This window comes from Gorilla gorilla, chromosome 15 (assembly GCF_029281585.2).
Source record: "Gorilla gorilla gorilla isolate KB3781 chromosome 15, NHGRI_mGorGor1-v2.1_pri, whole genome shotgun sequence".
In the NCBI taxonomy this organism is placed as follows: Eukaryota; Metazoa; Chordata; class Mammalia; order Primates; family Hominidae; genus Gorilla; species Gorilla gorilla.
In genome coordinates, this window is record NC_073239.2 from 107126793 (window position 1) to 107151795 (window position 25003).

At 46.1% G+C, this 25003-nt stretch overlaps 2 protein-coding genes across 2 annotated transcripts in view; both read left to right on the forward strand.

Annotated features, from left to right (window-relative positions):
• KCNK13 (potassium two pore domain channel subfamily K member 13) overlaps nucleotides 1-1984 on the forward strand; it is a 123903-nt gene extending 121919 nt beyond the window's left edge. Inside the window, exon 2 of the mRNA XM_004055562.5 lies at nucleotides 246-1984. Coding sequence (XP_004055610.1) covers nucleotides 246-1138 — 893 coding nt within the window. The 3' untranslated portion in view covers nucleotides 1139-1984. The remainder of the gene's footprint in view (nucleotides 1-245) is intronic.
• A 12939-nt stretch (nucleotides 1985-14923) lies between these two features.
• Nucleotides 14924-25003, forward strand: part of PSMC1 (proteasome 26S subunit, ATPase 1) — a 73508-nt gene continuing 63428 nt past the window's right edge. The window contains exon 1 of the mRNA XM_004055564.5: nucleotides 14924-14999. The gene's annotated coding sequence lies outside the window, so the exon portion shown is untranslated. The remainder of the gene's footprint in view (nucleotides 15000-25003) is intronic.

Here is a 25003-nt window from a genome sequence, read left to right on the forward strand (position 1 = left end):
GATGAGGTGCTCTTCTCCTGATTTGCGCGATAGCACCACACAGGCTTTCAGCAGCCTAGCTCTGAACAACACTTAGTGTCTTCAAAAGCAGGTGAGAATTCTCCTGCTCATTCCTAGAAAGACTAGGGCTGAGTGATTTTATGAAACTCTCTCTTTAGGTCCTTTGCCAGCCGTCAAAGCCAAGACCCAGACCCCATTCACAGCAAAGATTTCTCTTACTCTTCTCTCATTTTTCTCTCCTGCAGGGTTTGGGATGACAACTCCGGCGACAGTAGGAGGAAAAATCTTTCTGATCTTTTACGGCCTTGTTGGGTGTTCCAGCACCATCTTGTTCTTTAACCTCTTCCTGGAGCGCCTGATCACCATCATCGCCTACATCATGAAGTCGTGCCACCAGCGGCAGCTCCGGAGACGAGGGGCCCTGCCCCAGGAGAGCCTGAAGGATGCGGGGCAGTGTGAGGGGGACAGCCTGGCCGGCTGGAAGCCCTCCGTGTACTACGTCATGCTGATCCTATGCACAGCCTCCATCCTCATCTCTTGCTGTGCCTCAGCCATGTACACCCCCATTGAAGGCTGGAGCTACTTTGACTCACTCTACTTCTGTTTCGTGGCTTTCAGCACCATTGGCTTTGGGGACCTGGTCAGCAGCCAGAACGCCCACTATGAGAGCCAAGGCCTCTATCGCTTTGCCAACTTCGTCTTCATCCTCATGGGTGTCTGCTGCATCTACTCCTTGTTCAATGTCATCTCTATCCTCATCAAACAGTCCTTGAACTGGATCCTGAGGAAAATGGACAGCGGGTGCTGCCCGCAATGCCAGAGAGGACTCTTGCGATCACGCAGGAACGTGGTGATGCCAGGCAGCGTCCGGAACCGCTGCAACATCTCCATAGAGACAGACGGGGTGGCAGAGAGTGACACGGACGGGCGCCGGCTCTCAGGGGAGATGATCTCCATGAAGGACTTGCTGGCAGCCAACAAGGCCTCGTTGGCCATCCTGCAGAAGCAACTGTCTGAGATGGCCAACGGCTGCCCCCACCAGACCAGCACACTGGCCCGGGACAATGAATTCTCAGGGGGGGTGGGAGCCTTTGCAATCATGAACAACAGGTTGGCAGAGACCAGTGGGGACAGGTAGAAGCCAGGAGTGGATGCTGGGCAGAGGCCAGAGTAGAATGGAGGATGATTGCCACCCAGGGGACGAGCTCAGCGCTGCGCCTTGGCTCTGTTCCTTCTGGGAGCTGTTCCCGGGAGCCTCCGCAAGCATCTTTAGAAATCTGATCTCGGCTCCAACCAACAGCCACCTTCCAGGGATGGGGGGCCTGAAGCCTCAATGCTTGTCTCCTGATCCTTATTAAGTCTAAATTCAGTCTTTTCAAAACAAATCACAAAAGCAGCATTAGACATTGCCTTGTTTCTTTAATCTTGTTTCAGAGCTTTAGCTGCCTGAGGAGATAGGTTTTCCTTAAGCCTTGATTTCCTGAAGCTCTCTCTGTTCCTTATTTGGGAACAAAAATTGCGAAGACTCATCTTTCCCTAGAACTCTGAATGGATGAATTTTTAAAAGTGGGGAGAATGGGGATGTGTCTGGGCTTTCTTTTTGCCAGGCTCCCTTCAAAGCATACCTGCCAGTGGTGTCTGCATAGGGAAAATGTCTGTTGTACTCTTTATACCTGTTTCTGTTTTTTGTTGTCCCTTTCTTTTTATTTTTAAGGCCTTAATGCCTGGCTGTGGCGTCTGTGAGACCTCAATGTAATAAGAAAATTAAATTCAGCTTCAGGCCTTTAAACTGCAACAAGATGGTGGTGTAGGGGTGTGGGACGGGGAGAGACTCACTTTTGTAACTAAAGAACATAGCTTAACATTTTCCCTTTGAATGGTCACACAGACCATTTCATTTTTACCAGGGCTTGGGGACCCAATGCAAAGATGATGACTATTTATTAAAACGGAAAATTTAATAAATACTCATTTTATTAACTAAGATTCCATGAGTGCTCATTGTGGCCAGTGGAGGACAAGCACCTAATTAAACGGGCATTTATTGGACTCAGAGAAAAAGGAAATGGGAAATTGACCTTCACGGATATGAGCGTCATTTTGGTGTCTTGACTGGAGAAACATTCTAGGCCAGATAATGAAATCCGGCTTTTTTCCCTTTGTTTCTTCTGAGACTGTAACGAGTCTAGTTTTATAACCTCCCTACTAGATTAATCATCCACACTAGGAACAAAGGCTGTTGACCTTCATATACACAGGAGAATGCATTTGGGGGGATGACAGCAGTGTTCAAAAATGATAGCTGTTGTTTTTCTAAGGTAAGAGTGGTGCAAACACAGCCCTTTCAGAATTGATGAGGAAAGGCCGGGCACAGTGGCTCACACCTTTAATCCTAGCACTTCGGGAGGCCAAGGCAGGCAGATCACCTGAGGTCAGGAGTTCGAGACCAGCCTGGCCAACATGGTGAAACCCCCGTCTCTACTAAAAATACAGAAATTAGCCAGGTATGGTGGCATGTGCCTGTAATCCCAGCTACTCAGGAGGCTGAGGCAAGAGAATCACTTGAACCTGGAAGGTGGAGGCTGCAGTGAGCCAAGATCACACCACTGCACTCCAGTCTGGGCAACAGAGCGAGACTCTTCTCAAGAAATGATGAGGAAAGATGGCCACCATAAAGAAGACAAAGCTGAAAACCTATGCCTCGTGAAACTGAAATGTTGAGCAGAGAACATTAGAACTGGTGGAGGACCCCTTAGAAACCATCTCATCCAGCCTTCTTGTTTTTGACACCAAGAAACAGGCACAGGGGTTGTCACTCGTCTGAGGCCTTAGGGGTGGAGAGTGTACAGCTGGGGAAGGAACCTAGGGCTCCTGATGGTGAAGTCCAGGCTGTTGTCCCCTACTCCACACAACCTTGCCCCGTTCCTCAACAGGTCCCTCTTCAGGCTCAGTTGCCTTTCCTTCCAGCTCGCAAACCCAGATATTTTCTTTACAGTACCAGAAGTGCCTGATAGAAGTTCGACAAGCAGCAACACTGGGCTTTGAATTTAGTGCTGCACGGCTCCAAAGTCAGAGATCTTAAAGTATTCTCTATATCACTCTTACAGGGAAAGCATCCTGGAGCTACTGCAAAATGCTTGTTAGGAACCTGTGACCCCAAACAGAGCTTCTCATGGGCTCTGTACTGTACCAGGTGCTGTGGGGATGGAAAGAGGAGCACCTATGGGATTCCTTGATCTCCATATTTCTAGTGCATGGGTTGGAGTAAAGCAAGTGGTTGCATCTCCAACACAGGTTCCTGGAGGCCCTGTTGGTGTGCTGGAGGCCAAGGAACATCAGCATACCCAAGGCTCATCTTCCTAGAGGGTCAGTTGTACTAAGCAATTTTTGCAGAGATGTTATATCAAAACACATGACTTTCTTTAAATAAGATCCAAAATGGGCATAAACTTTTTTTTTTTTTTGGTGGGGGGACAGGGTCTCGCTCTATTGCCCAGGCTGGAATGCAGTGGAGCAATCTTGGCTCACTGTAACCTTCGCCTCCTGGGCTCCAGCAGTCCTCCCACCTCAGCCTCCCAGGTAGTATAAGCAAGTTGTTTAGTGAAAGGAGGTGTTAAAGACATGCTAGCATCAAGCAGAGACTTTCTCTGTGATGTAACCAAAAGGACTGGAAGAGTCTTGCAAAGGCAATAAATTTCTCACTGTGTGATTAATTAATTCCACACTTGAAGGCCCCTAAAATCATCTCATGTTCTACCCAAATCATTGGTACACATCCCACATTTGGGGCAACAACATTCAAATCACAAAATACCCCAGAGAAAGCACAGTTTCTGAGGTCTGGCCAACCACATAGTGAAGAACAGTTCTTGGCGTCGACATACTTGGTTTGAACACCAGTCCTGATAGTTCCAATGTGGGAGAGGTTGGGCAAGTGTGTCAACCTCATTGTGCCCCATGTGGAAATGGTAACAACACTGGCTACCTCGCAAAGCTGTGGAGAGGGTCAAATGAGATGAGCCTCAGGGGAGGCTTTGTGAACCCCCAGGAAAGGCACAGACTGTGGGCACTGATGGGCCACACGCCGGGGCGATGGGGGGATGCTGCATCCAGCAGTGAAAGACTTTGTTTTGTTCTTGCACCTGGTATCTAACACTAGCCACATGGTTTCAAGGATGGCTCTTGATTATTAAATGGTGCCACTCCTGGTGATACAGTTACACCAAACCACAAACTGCAAAGTATTTCTTTCTCTTCCACTGGGTCTTTTTATTTCAATATCAGCTGAGGCTACTGAACCATCTGACATAGTAAAATGTTTTCGAAAGGCTGTAGTAATATCCTGTATCTTACTAGCATTTTTAAGGTTTTTAAGTCTTACCTGTTCATAATTCTAATATTTTGACCTTCATAACCACATTGTAGATTTCTAGCCTAGAAGTAGGCAGGGCATTTATCTTCAAACTGCCCTTGATCTTTTCCAGAATAAGAGGGATAAATAATTATTTTATGTATGAGTTGACTGGGATTCAGATTGACAGTGGTTCTAGAATAAGCTTTGAAATTATTTACTGTGGTGTTCTACTGGTAATTTTCTATTTCCCTGATTTCTTCTGCGTTTATTAATTGGAATTCTTCTGTGTGGAGGAGATTTTTTCCTCCTCTATTGTTTTAAAACGTTAAAGAACTTTCTTCAACATTTCTCATAGAGTACGTTTTCTGGCAGTGAGTTCCCTCAGTTTTTGTTTGTCTGAGAAGGCCTTTGTTTCTTCTCTATTTTTGAAAGGTGTTTTTGATGGATATAGAATTTTGTATTGACAGGTATTTTGTAAAAATAAGCACTTTAATGATGTCACACCATTGTCTTCTGACTTGTATGGTTTCATATGAGAAGTCTGCTGTAACTCCTTTCTTGTTCCTGTGAATGTAATATTCCTTTTTTCTCTGGCTGCCTTCAAGATTTTGTCTTTTGTTTTCTGCAGTTTCAATATAGTATGTCTAGATGTGTGTGGGGTGTGTGTGTGTGTGTGTGTGTGTGTGTGTGTGTTGTAAAACCAAAGTAATAATTGCCACAAGCAAGATCCACTGATGGATGCTAAAATTAAGGGTGTAGAAGTTTAAGCCAAAAGGGATATTTGCAGTCTCAAAGGATCTCGACCAAAATATTTGGTAATTACAAAGAGGAAAATAGTAACTTTACAGTGGAGAATTCTGGCAGATATCAAATTAATCAAGTGACCAGAGTTAACCTCGCCATTAGCACCTACCCATCATGCACCACCTGATTTGATGCATTGAGAAGGCCCAGCATCTCTGTGGAGTCCTTCACAAGAACTTCAATCTAATCATGGAAAAACACCTGACAAACCCCGAATCGAGGGGCATTCTACAAAGCAATCAATACTCTCTTCAAAAATCTCAACATAGGAAATATAAGTAAAGCCTGATGAACTGCTACAGATTGGAGGAGACTGAGGAGGCCCGATAAATGAGGCGGGGGCACCACAGGCCTTAATCATCAGCATATTCCATCTGGATTTTTTAAATGGAATCCGACAGCTCATTGACTCATTTTCTTAACATGGTGTCTGTGATTCAGTCCCAATACAGACAACTTGCATGTTGCAAAGAAAATCCACTTGATGACTGTAATTACCCAAACTTCTGACTCACCTTTTTCACTACCTTAAAACATGGCTTTTGCCACTAACCAAACACAATTCTGTCCCTGAGCTAAAGAGCCAGCTCCAGAGGGTGAACCAAGCTGGGGTTGGGGAGGAGGTCAGGCCTCTTTCCACACAGTTCTGGGTTTATTTTCCATGAAGCCTTCTTCTTCATTCAAGAAGAAAGTGGCCTTCATCCAAGGCCATTCCTATCCCAATGACTGCAATCACACCCTGAGAGAGGCAAGCCCTTCTGAGACTATCTGATACGCTTGCTGTCCACAGAAATTGCTTGGAGGATTTCAGGAGCAGCTCCTTTGCTGCCATCACAGGAGTTTGGGGACATAGAGGACATCTACTACCTGGAGAGGGTGAGGAAGCAGAAATCTTGTGAGTGGCCACATCTCAGGTTTACAGCCTGCCCAAAGGGTGTGTAATCCCAGCAGGTTAATTTTCTAGAACCCAAGAAGCAGGATGCATTACAGGCCCTCTGTTTTCCTCTGGGAGCTTTTACAAGGCCAAAACATCTGACTGAAACGATTACAGGCTCAGCAGCTCCCTGATTACACTCTATTCTGGAGCTCAGAACCCATTTCTATAGGACCCATGACTGGATAGTCTAGCAAACACTCCCCCAGAAATGTACCCCCAACCCATCAACTGATGATGGAATACATAAGAAGGGCATTACTTAGCATTTGCTGGCACACGAATATACCACGGGTAGGGGGGTGGTGAGAAGGAGAATGGAGATAGTTATTTTAACTCTCCCTTTCTTTTTGGGGAAAGAAAATGATTTTTTTTAAGTCATGTTACTGGAGAAAAGTAACACCTGCCTCCAAGTCTAAGTTAAAGGTCACAGAACATCTGAATCACATTTCCTTTTCTTCTCCTTTTCCTTCTCCACCATGAGGGCCTTCTGGAAGGTTCTCCTCCATTCTGGGGCTATTTGATACTCCCTTTCCCAAATCTCCTGCATGCCCCTCTCTGGCTATGGGGCCCCTTGTGTCCTTGATTGGGAGGCATTTGAGGTCAGTGCTTAGGGGGTTTCTTGATGCAAAGTCTTCAGAGCCTGGGGCACCATCTAATTCCCTCTGAATGAGAAGCTCTATAGGTAGGCCTGGAACTCTGCATTTCTAGAGAACTTCAGAGGTGTTCTGAGAGGGAGCTGCTGGCCCGCCTCATTCAGCATCATCAGTCTGGATCTGGGCCCTGCTTTTGGCTCTGGCCTGTTCTCGCCACTGGCAAAGGTTTCAGTCTGGGTCCTTTTGAATGAGTTGCCTGAATTGTGTTGAGAGATCCGGTCACCATCTCCATGCACTTGCCCCACCCCTACAGGCTGCCTAGTTTGGGGCCTGCTCATCTTCATATAGCCTCTGTGTTACAAATTCCAACACCTTTGGCCTAACTCTCCTCCATTTAGGGTCTGTGCAGGAGCCTGTCCCACTAGTGCCCAATTCTCAAACACTGTCCTCTCGCCTGTGGACCCAAGCATCATCTAATTTTGCTCAGGCTGGAAGCTGCTTATGTTGTCAATGCTAAACGAGAAAGGGTCCCTGGAGCTGGCCAGAGCCAAGAGTATATGGATGGGCTGAGCTGTAAAAAGCAGACTGAACTCTTGACGGAAGCATGACATCAATGGACTGACACAGCTAATCTGCAGAAAGAGGAGAGGATGGAGGCAAGTGGGGGCAGTGTGAAGTCAAGGGCTCATGGTAGAGGAGGAAGGGGCAGACTCAGGGAAAGTTTGGGCCCCCATGACTTCCAGTGCTGGCCTATGGCAGGCAGCCCCGACACACAGGGCAAGTAGGACCAACCACAGGAGCCACACCAGGTGGAACGATGCCAACTTATCGGGCCACTGGGCACACCCTGCTTCTATTGTCTGTCCACCTAACAAAGCACCCTTTGCCACTTTCTTAGGTCCCTGGCTCCTGGACAATCACCTGGGCCTGCCCTATGCTTTCTGGGTAAACACTTTGCCAGCCTCCCAGCATCAGAGATCATGCCACTGTCTCCAAGAACCTGCCCCACCTCTAAGGGCTGCCTAGTCTGGGGCCCACGCCTCCTGTTCTAGTCTGCTGTGTACAAATTCCAACACCTTCAGCGTAGCTGTCCCTCCTTGCAGGAGCAAGGAGAGGGGTCCGGAGCCAACAGACAGCCTCAGTCAGTCGTTTGTCATTCTTAGTGCCTCTCTGTGCCAGGCACTGGAAAAGCGGTGAATAAAACAGACCCAGGAGCAATCCTGTCCTCAGGCAGCCTGGAGTGTTGTGAGAGGGCAGCAAGGGACCATGTAAATGAATATGGAACTTCTGCCCCTAACCAGTGCTGGGAACAAAAACGATGTGGGAGCCAGGTCAGGCATCTGGCATCAGGGAAGAGGAATGGTTTCTGCTGAGCTGGTCAGAAGCCCAAGGGACAAACATAATCTGGGGGCCTTAATCTAGGCCCATCGCTTAGATTAAAGGAGTGATGGGCCTCACTGGGGTCTTCATGGGCTGGACTGGATTCCCAGCTGGGCCACCTGAGAACCCTGGCCTTGAAACCTCCCCAACCAAGGCACTGGGTGTATTTGTCCATTTTGCATTGCTTATAAATCACCTGAGACTGGGTGATTTATAAGAAAAAAGGTTGATATGGCTCACTGTTGTGCAGACTGTACAAGAAGCATGGTGCCAGCATCTGCTTCTGGTGAGGCTTCAGGAAGCTTTCATTCATGATGGAAGAGAAAGGGGAGCATGCGTGTCACATGGTGAGAGAGGCAGCAAGCCAACGGGAGTCGGGGGCAGGAGGTCCCAGACTCCTTAACAACCAGATCTCATGTGAACTAACAGAGTGAGATCTCATTCATTACTGTGAGGATGAGGATGGCACCAAGACATTCATGATGGAACCACCCCCATGACCCAGACACCCCCCATTAGGCTCCACCTGCAACACTGGAGATCAACTTTCATCTGGAGATTTGGAAGTGACAAATATTCACACTATATCACAGGACAAAAGGCTCAGGTCATCCTGAAAAAAATCCTTCAAGCAGAGGACAGGGGCAGGACAGGCTTTGGACAGGTAGGACGGGCAGATCCAAATTAGACTCCTGGTTCCCACTGGGAGGGCTTGGAAAAGTGGCCCCTGCTCTCTGAGCTTCAGTTTCACCATCTATGAAAATGGAACTGCACAAGGATGACACACCAATTCATGAGGCGTTCCATAAGAAAAGAAAGACCCAAGGAAGATGCACCCATTCTAACCAGAACGATGCACTCCAGCCGGGCAAGATGTCTCACGCCTGGAATCCCAACACTTTGGGAGGCCGAGGTGGGCAAATCGCTTGAGCCCAGGAGTTCAAGACCAGCCTAGGCAACATAGCACAACCCCATCTCTACAAAAAAATACAAAAATTAGTCAAGTGTGGTGGTGGCAACTGTAGTCTCAGCTGCCCAGGAGGCTGAGGTGGGAGGCTCACCTGAGGCCGGGAGGTCGAGGCTGCAGTGAGCTGTGATTCATGCCACTGCACTCCAGCCTGGGCAACACAGTGAGACTTTGTCTCAAACAAAACAAAACAAAAAAAAGACGCATTCCTTAGGAAGCCTGCTGGGAACCCCTTATGCATGGACTGACTCTCCACCCCACGTGTCCTAATGGTTGCAAGGGGTGGCACATGACTCTCCAAATCAGGGCAACTTGTCCACCAGGCACTGCTAGCACTATGCCCTGGGCCCACAAAACCAGTAGGGGCCTGCAAAAATGCTTTAACCTTTTTCAAATCAGAAGAGCAGCCTGGATGTGGTGGCTCATACCTATAATTCCAGCACTTTGGGAGGCCCAGGCAGGCAAATCGCTTGAGCTCACAAGTTTGAGACCAGCCTGGGCAACATGGTGAAACTCCATCTCTACAAAAAATACACAAATTAGCTGGACGTGGTAGTGCATACCTGTAGTCCCAGCTACTCAAAAGGCTGAGGTGGGAGAATGGTTTGAGCCTGGGAGGCAGCGGTTTCAGTGAGCCGAGATGGCACCACTGCATTCCAGCCTGGGAAATAGAGCCAGAACTTGTCTCAAAAATTTTAAAATTTAAAAATAAATAAATCAGAAGACCACAAGAATATGATCCGCCCTTGATAATATTTCTCTTTCTACCAATACAATCATAAAATATAATTGTAATATGTTTTATAGAGAAAAGAGACCACAAAAATCATACCACGGCTCTGCTCAAAGTGCAGGTAATTGAAACTTCACTCTTAGTGATTTCTGCATTAAATGCAGGTCCCTGAGGATCTGGGGCTTCCATGCTCCCTCGGGGTAAATGTCTGTCAGCCAGTGTTCCTAATAACCGTGGAAACAGCCAGAGAGGGCAGGGCACAGTGGCTCACACCTGTAATCCCAGCACTTTGGGAGGCTGAGGCTGGCAGATCACATAAGATCAGGAGTTTGAGACCAGCCTGGCCAACATGAAACCCATCTCTACTAAAAATACAAAAATGAGCGGAGCATGGTGGCGCATGCCTGTCCCAGCTATTCTGGAAGCTGAGGCGGGAGAATCCCTTGAACCCAGGAGGCGGAGGTTGTGGTGAGCCGAGATTGCTCCACTGCACTCCAGCCTGGGTGACCTCTAGGGTGCAGTGTTAAAGGAGGTAAGGAGTGACTGAAGGTAGAGTCCACGATGTTGCTAAGGGTTGGACTTGACCTTAAGCACACTTGTTCTATTAGCTCCACTGGAACTGCCCTCAGTCCATGCTAATTGGATTAATAGTAAATAGCATAAATACGTGGGCAAATAGGCTAACAGGTTAGTTTGAAATCATAAATGAAATTAAATGCACAGAGCCCTAATCTCTGGAGAAAGAGGCAAGATTGTAATCAGTGGAGTACGGCCAGGCATCCCCCACCTTCAGGGGGCTCACTGCCTAGAGAGAGAGATGCAGAAGGAAAAAATAATCACAAACTAATATTACACTAAAGGGACAGTGAGAATACAGAAGAGGAAAAAGTTATGCCTCAAAGAGTCAGGGATGATTTCATGAAGAGGCTACATTTACAATGGGTCTTGATGGATGTGTAGAAATTTGCCAGATGAAGAATCAATGTGAGAAAATGAAAGAACATGACATTTGGAGTCAAGCAGACCAACACTTCAATCCCAGCCTTGTTCTTTTCTATTGATGTAACCAGAGACAAGTTATCTCGCCTCTCTGAGATTCGGTTTCCTTATCCATAAGATACCTACCCTTTGGAGTTCCTTAGAGGATTAAAGGCAATAATATACATACAATACCTGGCACCTGATAGGCTTTTTGTAAATAGTAGCTACTAAAAGGAGAAGATGTGTTCGAAGCTGAGGGTTTGTACAAAGGTGTGTTGCAAGCATGAGTCACACAAAGATTGGGGAGAGGGTGGGCCGGAAGCGTGGGAGTCCAGAGAACCTGGATCTGAATCTCTTGCAGTCCTTGACGTATCAGCTGTGTGGCCCTAGGTGAGTTATTTAGCTTCTCTGCAACTGTAAAATGGGGCAATGACGGCACAGCCTTGGAGAGCTATTATGTTGGGACAATGAGTTAGTGCAAGTAAAATGCCCAGCACAGAGTGAGCCATCAGCAAATGTCAGCTATTACTGCTGTTTCATCATCACTATTGCTTTTTTGTCATCATTGGAAACAGGAAGTGAGGGAATGGGCTGAGAATGAACAGATCGTATCTGGCCCTTCACTGATCTTAATATGATATATTGATTGGTTTATCATCCCTTCATTGTCTCTCCCTATTAGAATATAACCATCTCCAATGAGATGGGCTCGTTGTCTTGTTCACTGCTCTATGCCCAGTATCTAGCAGAGCACCTGACGCATAGGACAGTTGGCCCTCCATATCCATGGGTTCTGCATCCACAGATTCAACCATCCTGTCATTGAAAATATCCAGGTTCCGGTGTGATGGCTCACAGCACTTTGGGAGGCCAAGGCAGGCGGCTAACTTGAGTCCAGGAGCTCAAGACCAGCCTGGGCAACACGGTAAAACTCTGTCTCTACAAAAATATGCAAAAAAATAATTAGCCAGGCATGGTGGTGCGTGCATGTATTCCCAGCCACTGGAGAGGCTGAGGTGGGAAGATCACCCAAGCCCAGGAAGTCAGGGCTGCAGTGAGCTGAGCTGTGATCACACCACTGCACTCCAGCATGGCTGACAGAGTGAGACTGTGTCTCAAAAGAAAATATTCAGAAAAACAATTCTATGAAGTTCCAAAAAGCAAAATCTGGATTTGCTATGCACTGAGTGCATTGAATCTATGTAAATGAAGTGATGTGTAAGCATTGTATTAGGTATTAAAAGTAATCTAGAGATGATTTAAAGTATACTGTGCACAGGCTATATGAAAATATTGTGCCATATTTATATAGGGGACTTAAGCATCTGCAGATTTGCTTACCTAAGGGGTGTCCTGGAACCAATCCCCAACAGATACTGAGGGACAACTGCACATGCTTGATAAACACATGTAGGATGGATGGATGGATGGATGCATGGATGGATGGAGCAATGCTTGCAAGTGATAGAGACAGGAAATAGCCAAGGGTCCCTGGTGAAGCCCCGCCTTCAAGCCTAAAACAGCCTGAAGGGTGAGAAACCCGACCGCTAGTCCTGGATGATGCCTGCGCTTTCCTGACTGATTGCTTTCCTGACTGATTCTCTCTGAGCGACACCCACCTGCACACTGGGAGGACAGGGTGGAGCCTCGGGAAGTTCACACCATTTGCAGAGGGGAGGAACCCAGCCTCTTCAGTGTCAGGGTGGTGACCTGGGATTCAATCTATGAGGTGGGAAACCTGCTAGCAGGACTCTTTTTCGCTTTGCTGAGAGTTATTTTTCCTTTTTCCTTTTCTCCCAATAAATTCCGCTCCTCACCCTTCTATGTGTCCGTGAGCCTAATCTTTCCTGGTTGTGTAATAAGAACCCGGTTTTAGCTGAACTAAGGAGAAAGTTCTGCAACACAAGAAAGGAAGGAAAGACAGCAACTTCTGAACCTAAATGCAGGGTCAGCGGACCTTCAAGGGATTCCTTGCCAGCCCTCAGCCACTGGCCCTAGAGATCCTGGAACAGTGATACGATCACCTGTGCTTCAGTTTCTGCATCTGTCCCATGAACATGAGGAGACCTAGCTTCCAAATTGTGGTGAGGATTAGACATAAACAATGTGAAGTACTTAACAGTGCCTAGAACAGAGGAGGCACTCAACAGAGGTAGCTGCCATTATTATTACTATTACAATTATTAGTAATAATAAAAAGGTACTTCATAAATTGTTGCAATCACTACTACAGCCCAAAGGAACCTCTCTTTTCCACTGAACAGCATACAGACAGCTTCTTCTGGTTCAGCTGCAAAATTCCCTTTGGAGTTGCGGCCCATTTGAATCACCTGTGTTATTCTTTTTCCTGGCCGGCAGGGAGCTCTTGGGGCACATGCCTGCGTTCTCTGTCTCCATCACACACTCTCTCTCTCCCTCTCTCTCTCTCTCTGTTTCTCCCTCCCTTCTCCCCACCCTCTTTCTCCTCCTAATTCTACCCAGCCCCACCCACCACCACTATCATTAACCAAAAATGACCCTTCTCCCCCTCCTTTCTTCCTCCTTCTTCAGTCCTCTGTGGGTCTTTTCACAGAGCCTCAGTTTCCTCATCTGTAAAAATGGGTATGACACTACCATCTCACAGGGCTGTGGGAGGCTTCAGTGAGATGAAGTAAACAAATTGCTTAGCCCAGTGCCTGGCACATAGTAAATGCTCAGTGAAATGAGAGCCATATGGTTATTTTCTTATTTCTATATTTGCACCTCATTTCCTTCACTTCATTGAGTTTTTTTGTTTGTTTGTTTTGATTTGGTTTTGTTGTTGTTATTTTTAGAGGCAGGGTCTAGCTCTGTTGCCCAGGTTGGAGTACAGTGGTACAACCACAGTTCACTGCAGCCTTGAACACCTGGCCTCAAGCATTCCTCCCGCCTCAACCTCCTAAAGTGCTGGGACTACAGGCATGTGCCACCACACCTGGCTCATTGTTTGTTATGAGTCTTTGAGCCAGGGGTTGAGCTCTGGAACCATCTCTGCATGATTCCCAGTGTATATCATAGGATCAGTTTGGAGAAGGAGCAAAAAAGGGGGAAAGGGGGAGGGTCATGAGCTGTCCCTGCTCCCAGAAAGAGTTCTCTTTCTGTTTGAAAGAGAACAGCCTGCTGAGGAGGGCTGGTGTTTCAAACAAAATGTGGTTCACACTTCTTCCTTCTCGTGAGATGAAGCCACCAGAGGGACATGCTTCTGCAGATGGGACTAGCACGTTAAGTTCAGGTGCATGGGGGTGGGTAAGAGCCCAGGATGAAAGAGCCCATGGCCTCTCCGGCCCCACAGCTGTTAATGATGGGAGGTGCCTTTATGACATCCAGCCATTACCCCAGTGGTATGAGGCGGAGATAATTACCTACATTTCACAGATGAGGAAACGGAGGCCCAGAGAGGTTAATTAACTTGCCTAAGCTCATGCTGTGCCAAGGGGGAGCAGCAGGGACTCTAATCCAGCCCCAGCTATTTTTTAACCTCTCAGTGTCACGCAGAACAAAACTTGCATCGTGAATAGCAGCAAGGCGAAGAGCCCCTGACTCTTTGAGGCTTTAATGAAAAGCATCCCGGTACACAGGCAGAGTGCCCTCCTTCGGGGCCCCAGGCATTAGTGTGGGAAATATCTGGAAGATGGACAAAAACACGCATCTTCAACCCACATAATAGGAGGCCTCCAGCCACTACATTTGCTAAGAAACTACCATTTATTGAGACCTACTATGCGCTGGCACTATTACAGTAGGTAACTAGTCAAGCATGAGCAGGGAAGGAGAAGAACTTGAACCCACCTCCTGACCCCACTCCCACCCCCTCTCCAACCAGGAATGTCAGGCAACCATCAGGTGATGGTCAGGCAGTTGTTAACTATCTCCCTAAAATAATAATTGGTGACAGCCAGCACCAGGAAAAAAAAAATTTCCCAACGGACAGAAAAAACCTGAAACTGGTGATAAGTGGCTTCCCGGGAAGATCTCAGGAGTTGGGCAAGTGGGCTCAAGCATTGGAAAGAGGCAAAACGGTGGAGTTTAATTAATTAATTTAATTAATTAATTAAATGACCTAGACATTTGACTGGTAAAGGAAAGACACCTCAAATGAGCATGCGTACAACTCTAGTAAACACACTGGGCATGCTCCCCCCAGGCACTAGCAGGCCACTGCGCATGCGGACAGCCCGCCGCAAGGCAACAACCAGAGGAGAAGGGATGTAAGACTACAAGACTCCAGAAGGGTAAGACCCCAAGTGAAAGGTCAAACTGTGCACTTCATCTCTCAAGTCGCCCACTCGGCCCTCTTCCAAGTGTACCTTACTTCTTCTTCTTCTTGTTCTAAAGCTTTTTTTTTTTTTTTTTTTTTTGAGACAGAGTTTCACTCTTGTTGCCCAGGCTGGAGTGAAATGGCACGATCTCGGCTCACTGCAATCTCCACCTCCCAGATTCAAGCGCTTCTCCTGCCTCAGCCTCCTGAGTAGCTGGAATTACAGGCGTGCACCGTCACGCCAGGCTAATTTTGTATTTTTAGTAGAGACAGGGTTTTTCCATGTTGGTCAGGCTGGTCTCAAACTCCCGACCTCAGGTGATCTGCCCGCCTCAGCCTCCCAAATTGCTGGGATTACAGGCGTGAGCCACCGTGCCGTGCCCAGGTTTTTAATAATTTTTCACTCCTGCTCTAAAATTTGCTTCCGTCTCTCCTTCTGCCTTATGCCCCTCAGTCAAATTCTTTCTTCCGAGGAGGCAAGAACTGAGGTTGCTGCAGACCCATATGGATTCACCACCACTAACAGTACTATGCTAAACCCTTTTGTATATTTTATTTCGCTTAATGCTCAAAGCAATCCTAAAGGGAACTTTTTTTTTTTTGAGACGGAGTCTCGCTCTGTCGTCCATGCTGGAGTGCCGTGGCGCAATCTCGGCTCACTGCAGGCTGCGCCTCCCGGGTTCACGCCATTCTCCTGCCTCAGCCTCCCGAGTAGCTGGGACTACAGGCGCCCGCCACCACGCCCGGCTAATTTTTTGTATTTTTAGTAGAGACAGGGTTTTTCCATGTTAGCCAGGATGGTCTCGATCTCCTGACCTCGTGATCTGCCCGCCTCGGCCTCCCAAAGTGCTGGGATTACAGGCGTGAGCCACCGCGCTCGGCCCAAGGGAACATTTTTTAATCCCATTAGACAGATGAAAAACTGAGACAAACTAGGTGGTCCAAAGCAATAGAAATGTACTCTCGCCCATAGTTTTGAAGGCTACGAGTCCTCTCTTTATAAGAACACCGGTCACACTGGAGTAAGGGCCCACCCTACGTTAGTATTAACCCACCCAACTTAATTATGTCTAAGGTCATGCAGCCATTAGATGTCATTCATGTGACCATCCTCTCAACCCCCAGGTTTCTGTGGAGGTTTAAGGGAACACCCTCACTGCTATTTGAGTCTCACTGTGTGTCATAGCTTCAAGTAACCAGTGTCATTTGCAGACCTGGATGTAAACCCTTGGGGGTTTGTATCAGTTTGCTTTTGCTACAGTAATCCTGCATAACAAAAAAAATCTCAAAACCTCAATGGCATACAACAATGAGCACTGGTTCAGCTCACGTGGCCCAGCTCTTGGCCAGGTGTCTCTCATCCTCCTAATGAGTCTGCAAGCTGCCTGGAGCATTCTTCTCATGGTGATGGCAGAGGCACAAGAGGGCAGGTAGAGACGCAAAAGATCAAGCATAAATGATTAACCATCACTTCCATCTGATTGCATTAACCGACACCAGTCACATGGCCAACCCAAAGTCAAGGGCAGGAAAACATATTCCACCCATGGAAATGAGGGGGCTGCGAGGTCACATGGTTACCAGAAAGGGGTCCCAATCCAGACCCCAAGAGAGGGTTCTAGGATCTCACGCAAGACAGACGGGGCCAGTCCATAACGTGAAAAGCAAGTTTATTAGGAAAATAAAGGAATAAAGAATGCCTATTCCATAGGAAGAGCAGGGCGGCTGGCTGCCCATTTTTATGAATATTTCTTGATTATATGCTAAACAAGGGGTGGATTATTCTTGAGTTTTCTGGGGAAAAGGTGGGCAATTGCTGGAACTGAGGGTTCCTCCCCTTTTTAGACCATATAGGGTAACTTCCTGACGTTGCCATGGCATTTGTAAACTGTCATGGTGTTGGTGGGAGTGTCTTTTAGCCTGCTAATGCATTATGGTTAGTATATAATGAGCAGCGAGGATGGCTGGAGGTCACTCTTGTTGACTTCTTGGCTTTGGTGGGTTTCAGCTGGCTTCTTTACTGCGACTTGTTTTATCAGCATGGTCTTTATGACCTGTATCTTGTGCTGACCCCTTATCTCAATGCGTAACGTCCTGGGAGGGCAGCCAGTAGGTCTCGGCCTCATTTTACCCAACCCCTATTCAAGATGGAGTTGCTATGATTCAAATGCCTCTGACAACATGGCAAAAGGTGTGGATTCAGGGAAAAGGGGAGATTTGTGGTCATTCTTTCTCCCTCTTCCTTTGTACCTGGCAGCATTTGGGGATACAAATGAGACATGGGAAGATCTCGAGTTCTCTCCAGAAGACAATGGATTTGCTGACTTCTCACCTCCCCCTCACTGGGATGAACTGGTGTTGCTTTGACTAGTCACACTTCAGTGTGTTGTGAAAAAATATTCACTGTACTTTTTCTTTACTTCATTGTCTCTCATGATAATATTAATGATAATTTAATTTACAGTTGTCTGGGTCTTGAAAGACTACAAGGCATTTATTGTCTTGCTGCTCCTCATATTACCCTGCAAAGCATGCAGAAGGGGGAGTGAGCCCATGATAATATATAATTAATAACAACAGCAACAATAGCAGCTGGCACTTCGTCAGCTCTTGCTTTGTTCCAGGCACCGATGAACACAACTGACTCATTTAAGATAGAGTAATTGCTCATCACTGGGGCTCTGGAATCAGAATCTGCCCTGGAATCTCAGGGGGTCTGCTTCACAGCTGTGTGGCCTTGGGCAACTTACTTAACCTTTCTGTATTCATTTCCTAAAGCTGCTACAAGAAATCACCACCAACTTGGTAACTTAAAACAACAGAAATTTATACTCTCCCACAGTTCTGAAGGTTAGAATGTGGAGTCCTGATGATAAGTAAGCAATAAGGAGGAAGGAGCCTCAGGTAGGGGAGGGCCCCAGAGGGGAAGAACAATGAACAATTGTTCTGAGAGACCAGCTAATCACAAATAAACTGCAGGCACCACAACTAGGTTCTGCAGGTAGCCCTTTTGGCACAACCCCGTGAAACTTCCCTCCAGCCCCTGCCTCTTTGCAGACAGCCCCTGCCTCTTTGCAGACAGCCCCTTCTCTGCTATGCTGCCCGTTGCTTGCTTGCTTCCTTCCTTCCTTCCTTCCTTCCTTCCTTCCTTCCTTCCTTCCTTCCTTCCTTTTCTTTCTTTCTTTTTTTTTGAGACTGAACCCAAGCTGGAGTGCAGTGGCATGATCTTAGCTCACTACAACCTCTGCCTCCCAGTTTCAAGTGATTCTCATTCCTCAGCCTCCCGAGTAGCTTGGATTATGGGCGCCCGCCGCCACACCTGGCTAATTTCTGTATTTTTATCAGAGACAGGGTTTCACCATGTTGGCCAGGGTGGTCTCGAACTCCTGACTTCAAGTGATCCACCTGCCTCGGCCCCGCAAAGTGCTGGGATTACAGGCATGAGCCACTGCGCCCAGCCCCATTGTTTTCTTGTAATGTATTTTCATACTGTCTCTAATAAATCTGCTTTTCTTTACCTACAACTGTCTTGGTAAATTCCTTTACCACTCATGCCACCGGGCCCAGCTAGTTGCTACCTATGACATAGAAGTCCTCTCTTTATAAGAACACCAGTCATACTGGAGTAAGGGCCCACTCTGTGTTGGTATTAATCCACCCAACTTAACTAATTATGTCTGCAATGACCCAGTTTCAAATAAGGTCACGTTTTAAGGTTCATGGGTTTTGGGAGGACACTAGCCAACTTAGTACACACTCAAAGACTTGTTTTTTTCCTTTTCCATCTATGAAATGGTGCTGCTAGTAGGTTCTATATTAGAGGATTGATACAAGGATTGGGTAAGAAATGGCTGGACAGCTCTTGGTTCAGAGCCTGTCACACTGAAAGTGCTCGTCACATAGAAGCTGTCAGAATCACTGTCACCATCATCTCCACTTTGTAGTTGAGGAAACCAGATCCAGAGAGGGAAAGTTGGCTGTGCTCCTCTGTGTGATGAAGCCAAGTTTTCTAATTCCTGAGCCAGTATGGCATGTGTACAGTAGATGCTTAATAAATGTTCCATGACAATGAAAACCAAAATTAAAATATGAAGCCCCTCCACCAATGGAATGGACCTCTCCTCTCAGCCAAGGCATTCCTAAACTATCCTGATGGGAAGTGGGGTTGGACGTGCCTCATTATACCCTCCTCCACTGGGAATTCAGGCACAGCTGACCAGCTTTTAAAGACATTAAAACAGAGACCTTAGGGCTGACAAAGCAGACTCTTGGCAGCAATAAGATACCAACATGACAGATAGCAGGCCCTAGAAGAAATCAAAGCATTTTACCCCAAAATATATTTCTTTGACATATTTTGAAATGGCCTTGCAAAGCTGTCTCTTACGGGGAAAACCCTTCCTTTCCAGGAATTTTCCTGATCCAGTAGAGAATTAATTAAGAGTCTGCCACCTTTTAAAGTCTAATAAGAAACATTTACAATTTAGTCTCTCTGAAGCCTGCGACCTGGAGGCTTCATCTGCCTAATAAAAACCTTGGTCCTCACAATCCCTTATCTTAACCCAGACACTTTCTTCCGTTGATTCCAGGTCTTTAGATAAACTCTTTCAACCAATTGCCAATCAGGAACTCTTTGAATCCACCTGTGGCCTGGAAGTACCCCCTACTGCCCTTGCCACCCCTATCTGCACTTCAAGTTGTCCCCATTTTCTGGACAGAATCAATGTAAACCTTACATGCATTGACTGATGACTTACGTCTTCCTAAAACACAAAATCAAGCTGTAGCCTGAGCACCTTGGGCACATATTCTCAGTTTACCCACCCAATGGGTTCACCTTGCCTGCTGCCTAGACAGAGCCAATTTCTCAAGACAGGGGAATTGCAACAGAGAAAGAGTAATTCATGCAGAGCTGGCTGTGTGGGAGACCGGAGTTTTACTGTTACTCAAATCAGTCTCCACAAGCATTTGGGGATCAGAGTTTTTAAGGATAACTTGGCGGGTTGGGGGAAGCCAGTGAGCCAGGAGTGCTGATTGGTTAGGTAGGAGATAAAATCATAGGGAATTGAAGCTGTCCTCTTCATGAGTCAGCTCGTGAGTGGGGGCCGCAAGATTAGATGAGCCAATTAATCGTTCTGGGTGGTGCCAGCTGATCCATCAAGTGCAGGGTCTGCAAAATATCTCAAGCACTGATCTTAGGAGCAGTTTAGGGAATGTCAGAATCTTGTAGCCTCCAGCTGCATGACTCTTAAACCATAATTTCTCATCTTGAGGCTAATTTGCTAGTCCTCCAAAGGCAATCTAATCCCCAGACGAGAAGGAGGTTTGTTTTGGGAAAGGGCTGTTATCGTCCTTGTTTTAAACTATAAACTATAATAACCTCTTCCCAAAGTTAGTTCAGCCTATGCCCAGGAATGAACAAGGACAGCTTGGAGGTTGGAAGCAAGATGGAGTTGGTTGTGTCAAATTTCTTTCACTATCTCAGTGACAATTTTGCAATGGCAGTTTCATCAGGACCTCCTGAGGCTGTGTCACGGGCATGTCCTTAACCTTGGCAAAATATACTAAAATGATTGAGACCTGTCTTACATACTTTTTGGTTTACAGCAACAATCTGAAATCCAGTGAGCATGGAGCCCTGTGATCACTCAGGGTTGGAACCTAGAGGCCTGGAACGCAAGCCCTCTGACTACGAGAGCTTTCCACCTCTACCCCTGCTCCCTGGCTCTTCCCTGCCTTTAAAACCAGCTTTTTATTCCACTGCTCTCTGCTGGGGGTTAGGGCTGACACACCTGGGTAATAATGTTTACCACTAATTTTGCAAATGGGATTCCATTAATTAGCCAGCCTGTTGCTGTCAGCTGCCTGGCTGGAATTCTTTCAGCAGCTGGCTTTTTGGCTGTTAAAATGCCACAGGGACTTGTTGCTTGATGCATTTCCTCAGGGGGTTTGCTCTGTCAAGAAGGCTTTGCCAAAATAGAGAAAGCCAAAACTCCTGTTAACAAATTGCACCTAATCTTATCTCCATGTAGGCTTCCCTAGCTGATTTGTCCTGGGAGTTGGGGGAGCTTGTGGGAACACATATGTATGCACTGGAAGGGGGGGTGGGGGCTGCTGGCATAATGTGGGCAAGTTTGGGCAGAGCCAGGCCCAGGCAGGCTGTGGTAGAGACAGAGGTCAGCTCAGAGGTCAGCTCAGATGGGGCTGTTTGGCTCTTGTCCCAACACCCATCTGTATCACCCTCCCCCCATGGCCTCAGTTCTATTCTCTTGCATTTCCCCATACACAAGCCACTGGATCAGACTCAGGTCTCAGGAAACAGGCACAAAACAGACATGGCCCCTGAAATCTCAGCTCGGACAGGGGTTAAGGCAAACACAACCTCCCTAATTAAGTCAATGAATGAAAAGACTTTCAGAAAAGAAGGCAGGAACACAACCTGCCGAGAGGATCAGAAAATGCTTTATTGACAGGTGGCATCTGAGTGGGTCTAGAAGGTTGAATGGGAATTCAATGGCTGCTGGCAGAGTTACAAGTATGAGAAAAAGCAGGGAGGTGGGAATCCCAGGGCATATACGAGAAACATTGATTTCAACCAATTTGGCTGAAAAACGGAATTAGAAGCAACTACAGAGGCGATAACAAATAATAATAACAATTCCCTCTGAGAAGTCAATCTGTAAATAAACAAGCTCTAGAAAATGTCTACAAGCTCATCAGAGTCCCAGTTTCTTAATGTGATGGGTGATCCAGAAGCTATTAGTAAGCACTCAGCAAGGGTGTCCCCAAGGCTGTGACTAAAACACACTTCCACCCACAGCCCAGCCCCTGGGACTCCCCTCCATACATCCCATTCCATTTCATCCTCATAGCGCCTGAGGAGGTAAGATTATATGCCCACTCTACAGATGGGGAAAGTGAGGCCCAGGATTTTGAGGTAGGCAACAACATGTTCAGGGTCTCGTAGTGTGAAGTGCTTAAAAAAAAAAAAACGCGGTGAATAAAGGAGGCAGATTTTTCCAATGAACTTACAGTCTTTTCAGAGTTTTCTTTAATAATTCAATGCATGTGTTCATTGAGGCACTGGGGATAATAGGGTGACCCCAGGCTAGGAGGGGAACTGAAACATGAGCCAATGATTAGAGCAACACAGTGTTGCCATAACTTAGGGAATGGAAGGAGGGATTCCCAATGCTGCCACGGAGCTCAAGGATGTCTTCCATGGGAGGTGAAGCCTGACTGAAATCTGAAAGAATCTCATCCTGTGCAGAAAGATGGACAGAGCCAGGAATGCAGGTAGAGGGAACAGCCTGTGCAAAGGCACAGAGACACGAAAACACAAATTGACTAGAATATAAGTTCCGTGAGAACAAGAGCTTTGTCTTCATCAGTATGTCCAGGCCCTGACCATAATAGATGCTCTCAATGAGTATTGAATACATGAATGAATAAATGTATCAACAACTGAATTTTATTAACTTTCAGGAAGAGTTCAAACCACAAATTGTTTTAATCTTTTCCAGCTTGTCCTTTCACCCATGTCTTGAGGAATCCTCCTTTCCACACCTTAGGCAGATCCCAGCATGTCTGTCCCTTCTAATATTAAGAATAGTCGCATTTTTGGAAGACTCAGTCTATTAAGAAGTTCACTCTAGTCCAAAGCATCCTCCATCCCCAGCTCAGACCCAATTCATGGCTCAAGACCTCACAGTGGGGAAGGGGCAGAGCCTTTCCTTATTTCCCTCGCCCTCCCACTCTGCTGCTTCTAATGCCCCAGTGTCATGGCATGGGGAGGAGGGATTTGAGGAAAAGTTGTAGTCTTTCATTGAATCAGCTGTCTGCAATGAGCTGCACTCCATTTTGTTTTGTTTGTTTGCTTATTTGTTTGTTTTTCTTTTCTTTTTTTTTGGCCTGGCTTTTTTCTCTTTTATTTGTTTATTTATTATTATTATACTTTAAGTTTTAGGGTACATGTGCACAATGTGCAGGTTAGTTACATATGCTGCACCCACTAACTCGTCATCTAGCATTAGGTATATCTCCCAATGCTATCCCTCCCCCCTCCCCCCATCCCACAACAGTCCCCAGAGTGTGATGTTCCCCTTCCTGTGTCCATGTGATCTCATTGTTCAATTCCCACCTATGAGTGAGAATATGCGGTGTTTGGTTTTTTGTTCTTGCGCTAGTTTACTGAGAATGATGATTTCCAATTTCATCCATGTCCCTACAAAGGACATGAACTCATCATTTTTTATGGCTGCATAGTATTCCATGGTGTATATGTGCCACATTTTCTTAATCCAGTCTATCGTTGTTGGACATTTGGGTTGGTTCCAAGTCTTTGCTATTGTGAATAATGCTGCAGTAAACATATGTGTACATGTGTCTTTATAGCAGCATGATGTATAGTCCTTTGGGTATATAATGGGATGGCTGGGTCAAATGGTATTTCTAGTTCTAGATCCCTTAGGAATCACCACACTGACTTCCACAATGGTTGAACTAGTGTACAGTCCCACCAACAGTGTAAAAGTGTTCCTATTTCTCCACATCCTCTCCAGCACCTGTTGTTTCCTGACTTTTTAATGATTGCCATTCTAACTGGTGTGAAATGGTATCTCATTGTGGTTTTGATTTGCATTTCTCTGATGGCCAGTGATGATGAGCATTTTTTCATGTGTTTTTTGGCTGCATAAATGTCTTCTTTTGAGAAGTGTCTGTTCATGTCCTTTGTCCACTTTTTGATGGGGTTGTTTGTTTTTTTCTTGTAAATTTGTTTGAGTTCATTGTAGATTCTGGATATTAGCCCTTTGTCAGATGAGTAGGTTGTGAAAATTTTCTCCCATTTTGTAGGTTGCCTGTTCACTCTGATGGTAGTTTCTTTTGCTGTGCAGAAGCTCTTTAGTTTAATTAGATCCCATTTGTCAATTTTGGCTTTTGTTGCCATTGCTTTTGGTGTTTTAGACATGAAGTCCTTGCCCATGCCTATGTCCTGAATGGTAATGCCTAGGTTTTCTTCTAGGGTTTTTATGGTTTTAGGTCTAACGTTTAAGTCTTTAATCCATCTTGAATTGATTTTTGTATAAGGTGTAAGGAAGGGATCCAGTTTCAGCTTTCTACGGGGCTAGCCAGTTTTCCCAGCACCATTTATTAAATAGGGAATCCTTTCCCCATTGCTTGTTTTTGTCAGGTTTGTCAAAGATCAGATAGTTGTAGATATGTGGCATTATTTCTCACGGCTCTGTTCTGTTCCATTGATCTATATCTCTGTTTTGGTACCAGTACCATGCTGTTTTGGTTAGTGTAGCCTTGTAGTATAGTTTGAAGTCAGGTAGTGTGATGTCTCCAGCTTTATTCTTTTGGCTCAGGATTGACTTGGTGATGCGGGCTCTTTTTTGGTTCCATATGAACTTTAAAGTAGTTTTTTTCCAATTCTGTGAAGAAAGTCATTGGTAGCTTGATGGGGATGGCATTGAATCTGTAAATTACCTTGGGCAGTATGGCCATTTTCACTATATTGATTCTTCCTACCCATGAGCATGGAATGTTCTTCCATTTGTTTGTATCCTCTTTTATTTCCTTGAGCAGTGGTTTGTAGTTCTCCTTGAAGAGGTCCTTCACATCCCTTGTAAGTTGGATTCCTAGGTATTTTATTCTCTTTGAAGCAATTGTGAATGGGAGTTCACTCATGATTTGGCTCTCTGTTTGTCTGTTATTGGTGTATAAGAATGCTTGTGATTTTTGTACATTGATTTTGTATCCTGAGACTTTGCTGAAGTTGCTTATCAGCTTAAGGAGATTTTGGGCTGAGACAATGGGGTTTTCTAGATATACAATCATGTCATTTGCAAACAGGGACAATTTGACTTCCTCTTTTCCTGATTGAATACCCTTTATTTCCTTCTCCTGCCTAATTGCCCTGGCCAGAACTTCCAACACTATGTTGAATAGGAGTGGTGAGAGAGGGAATCCCTGTCT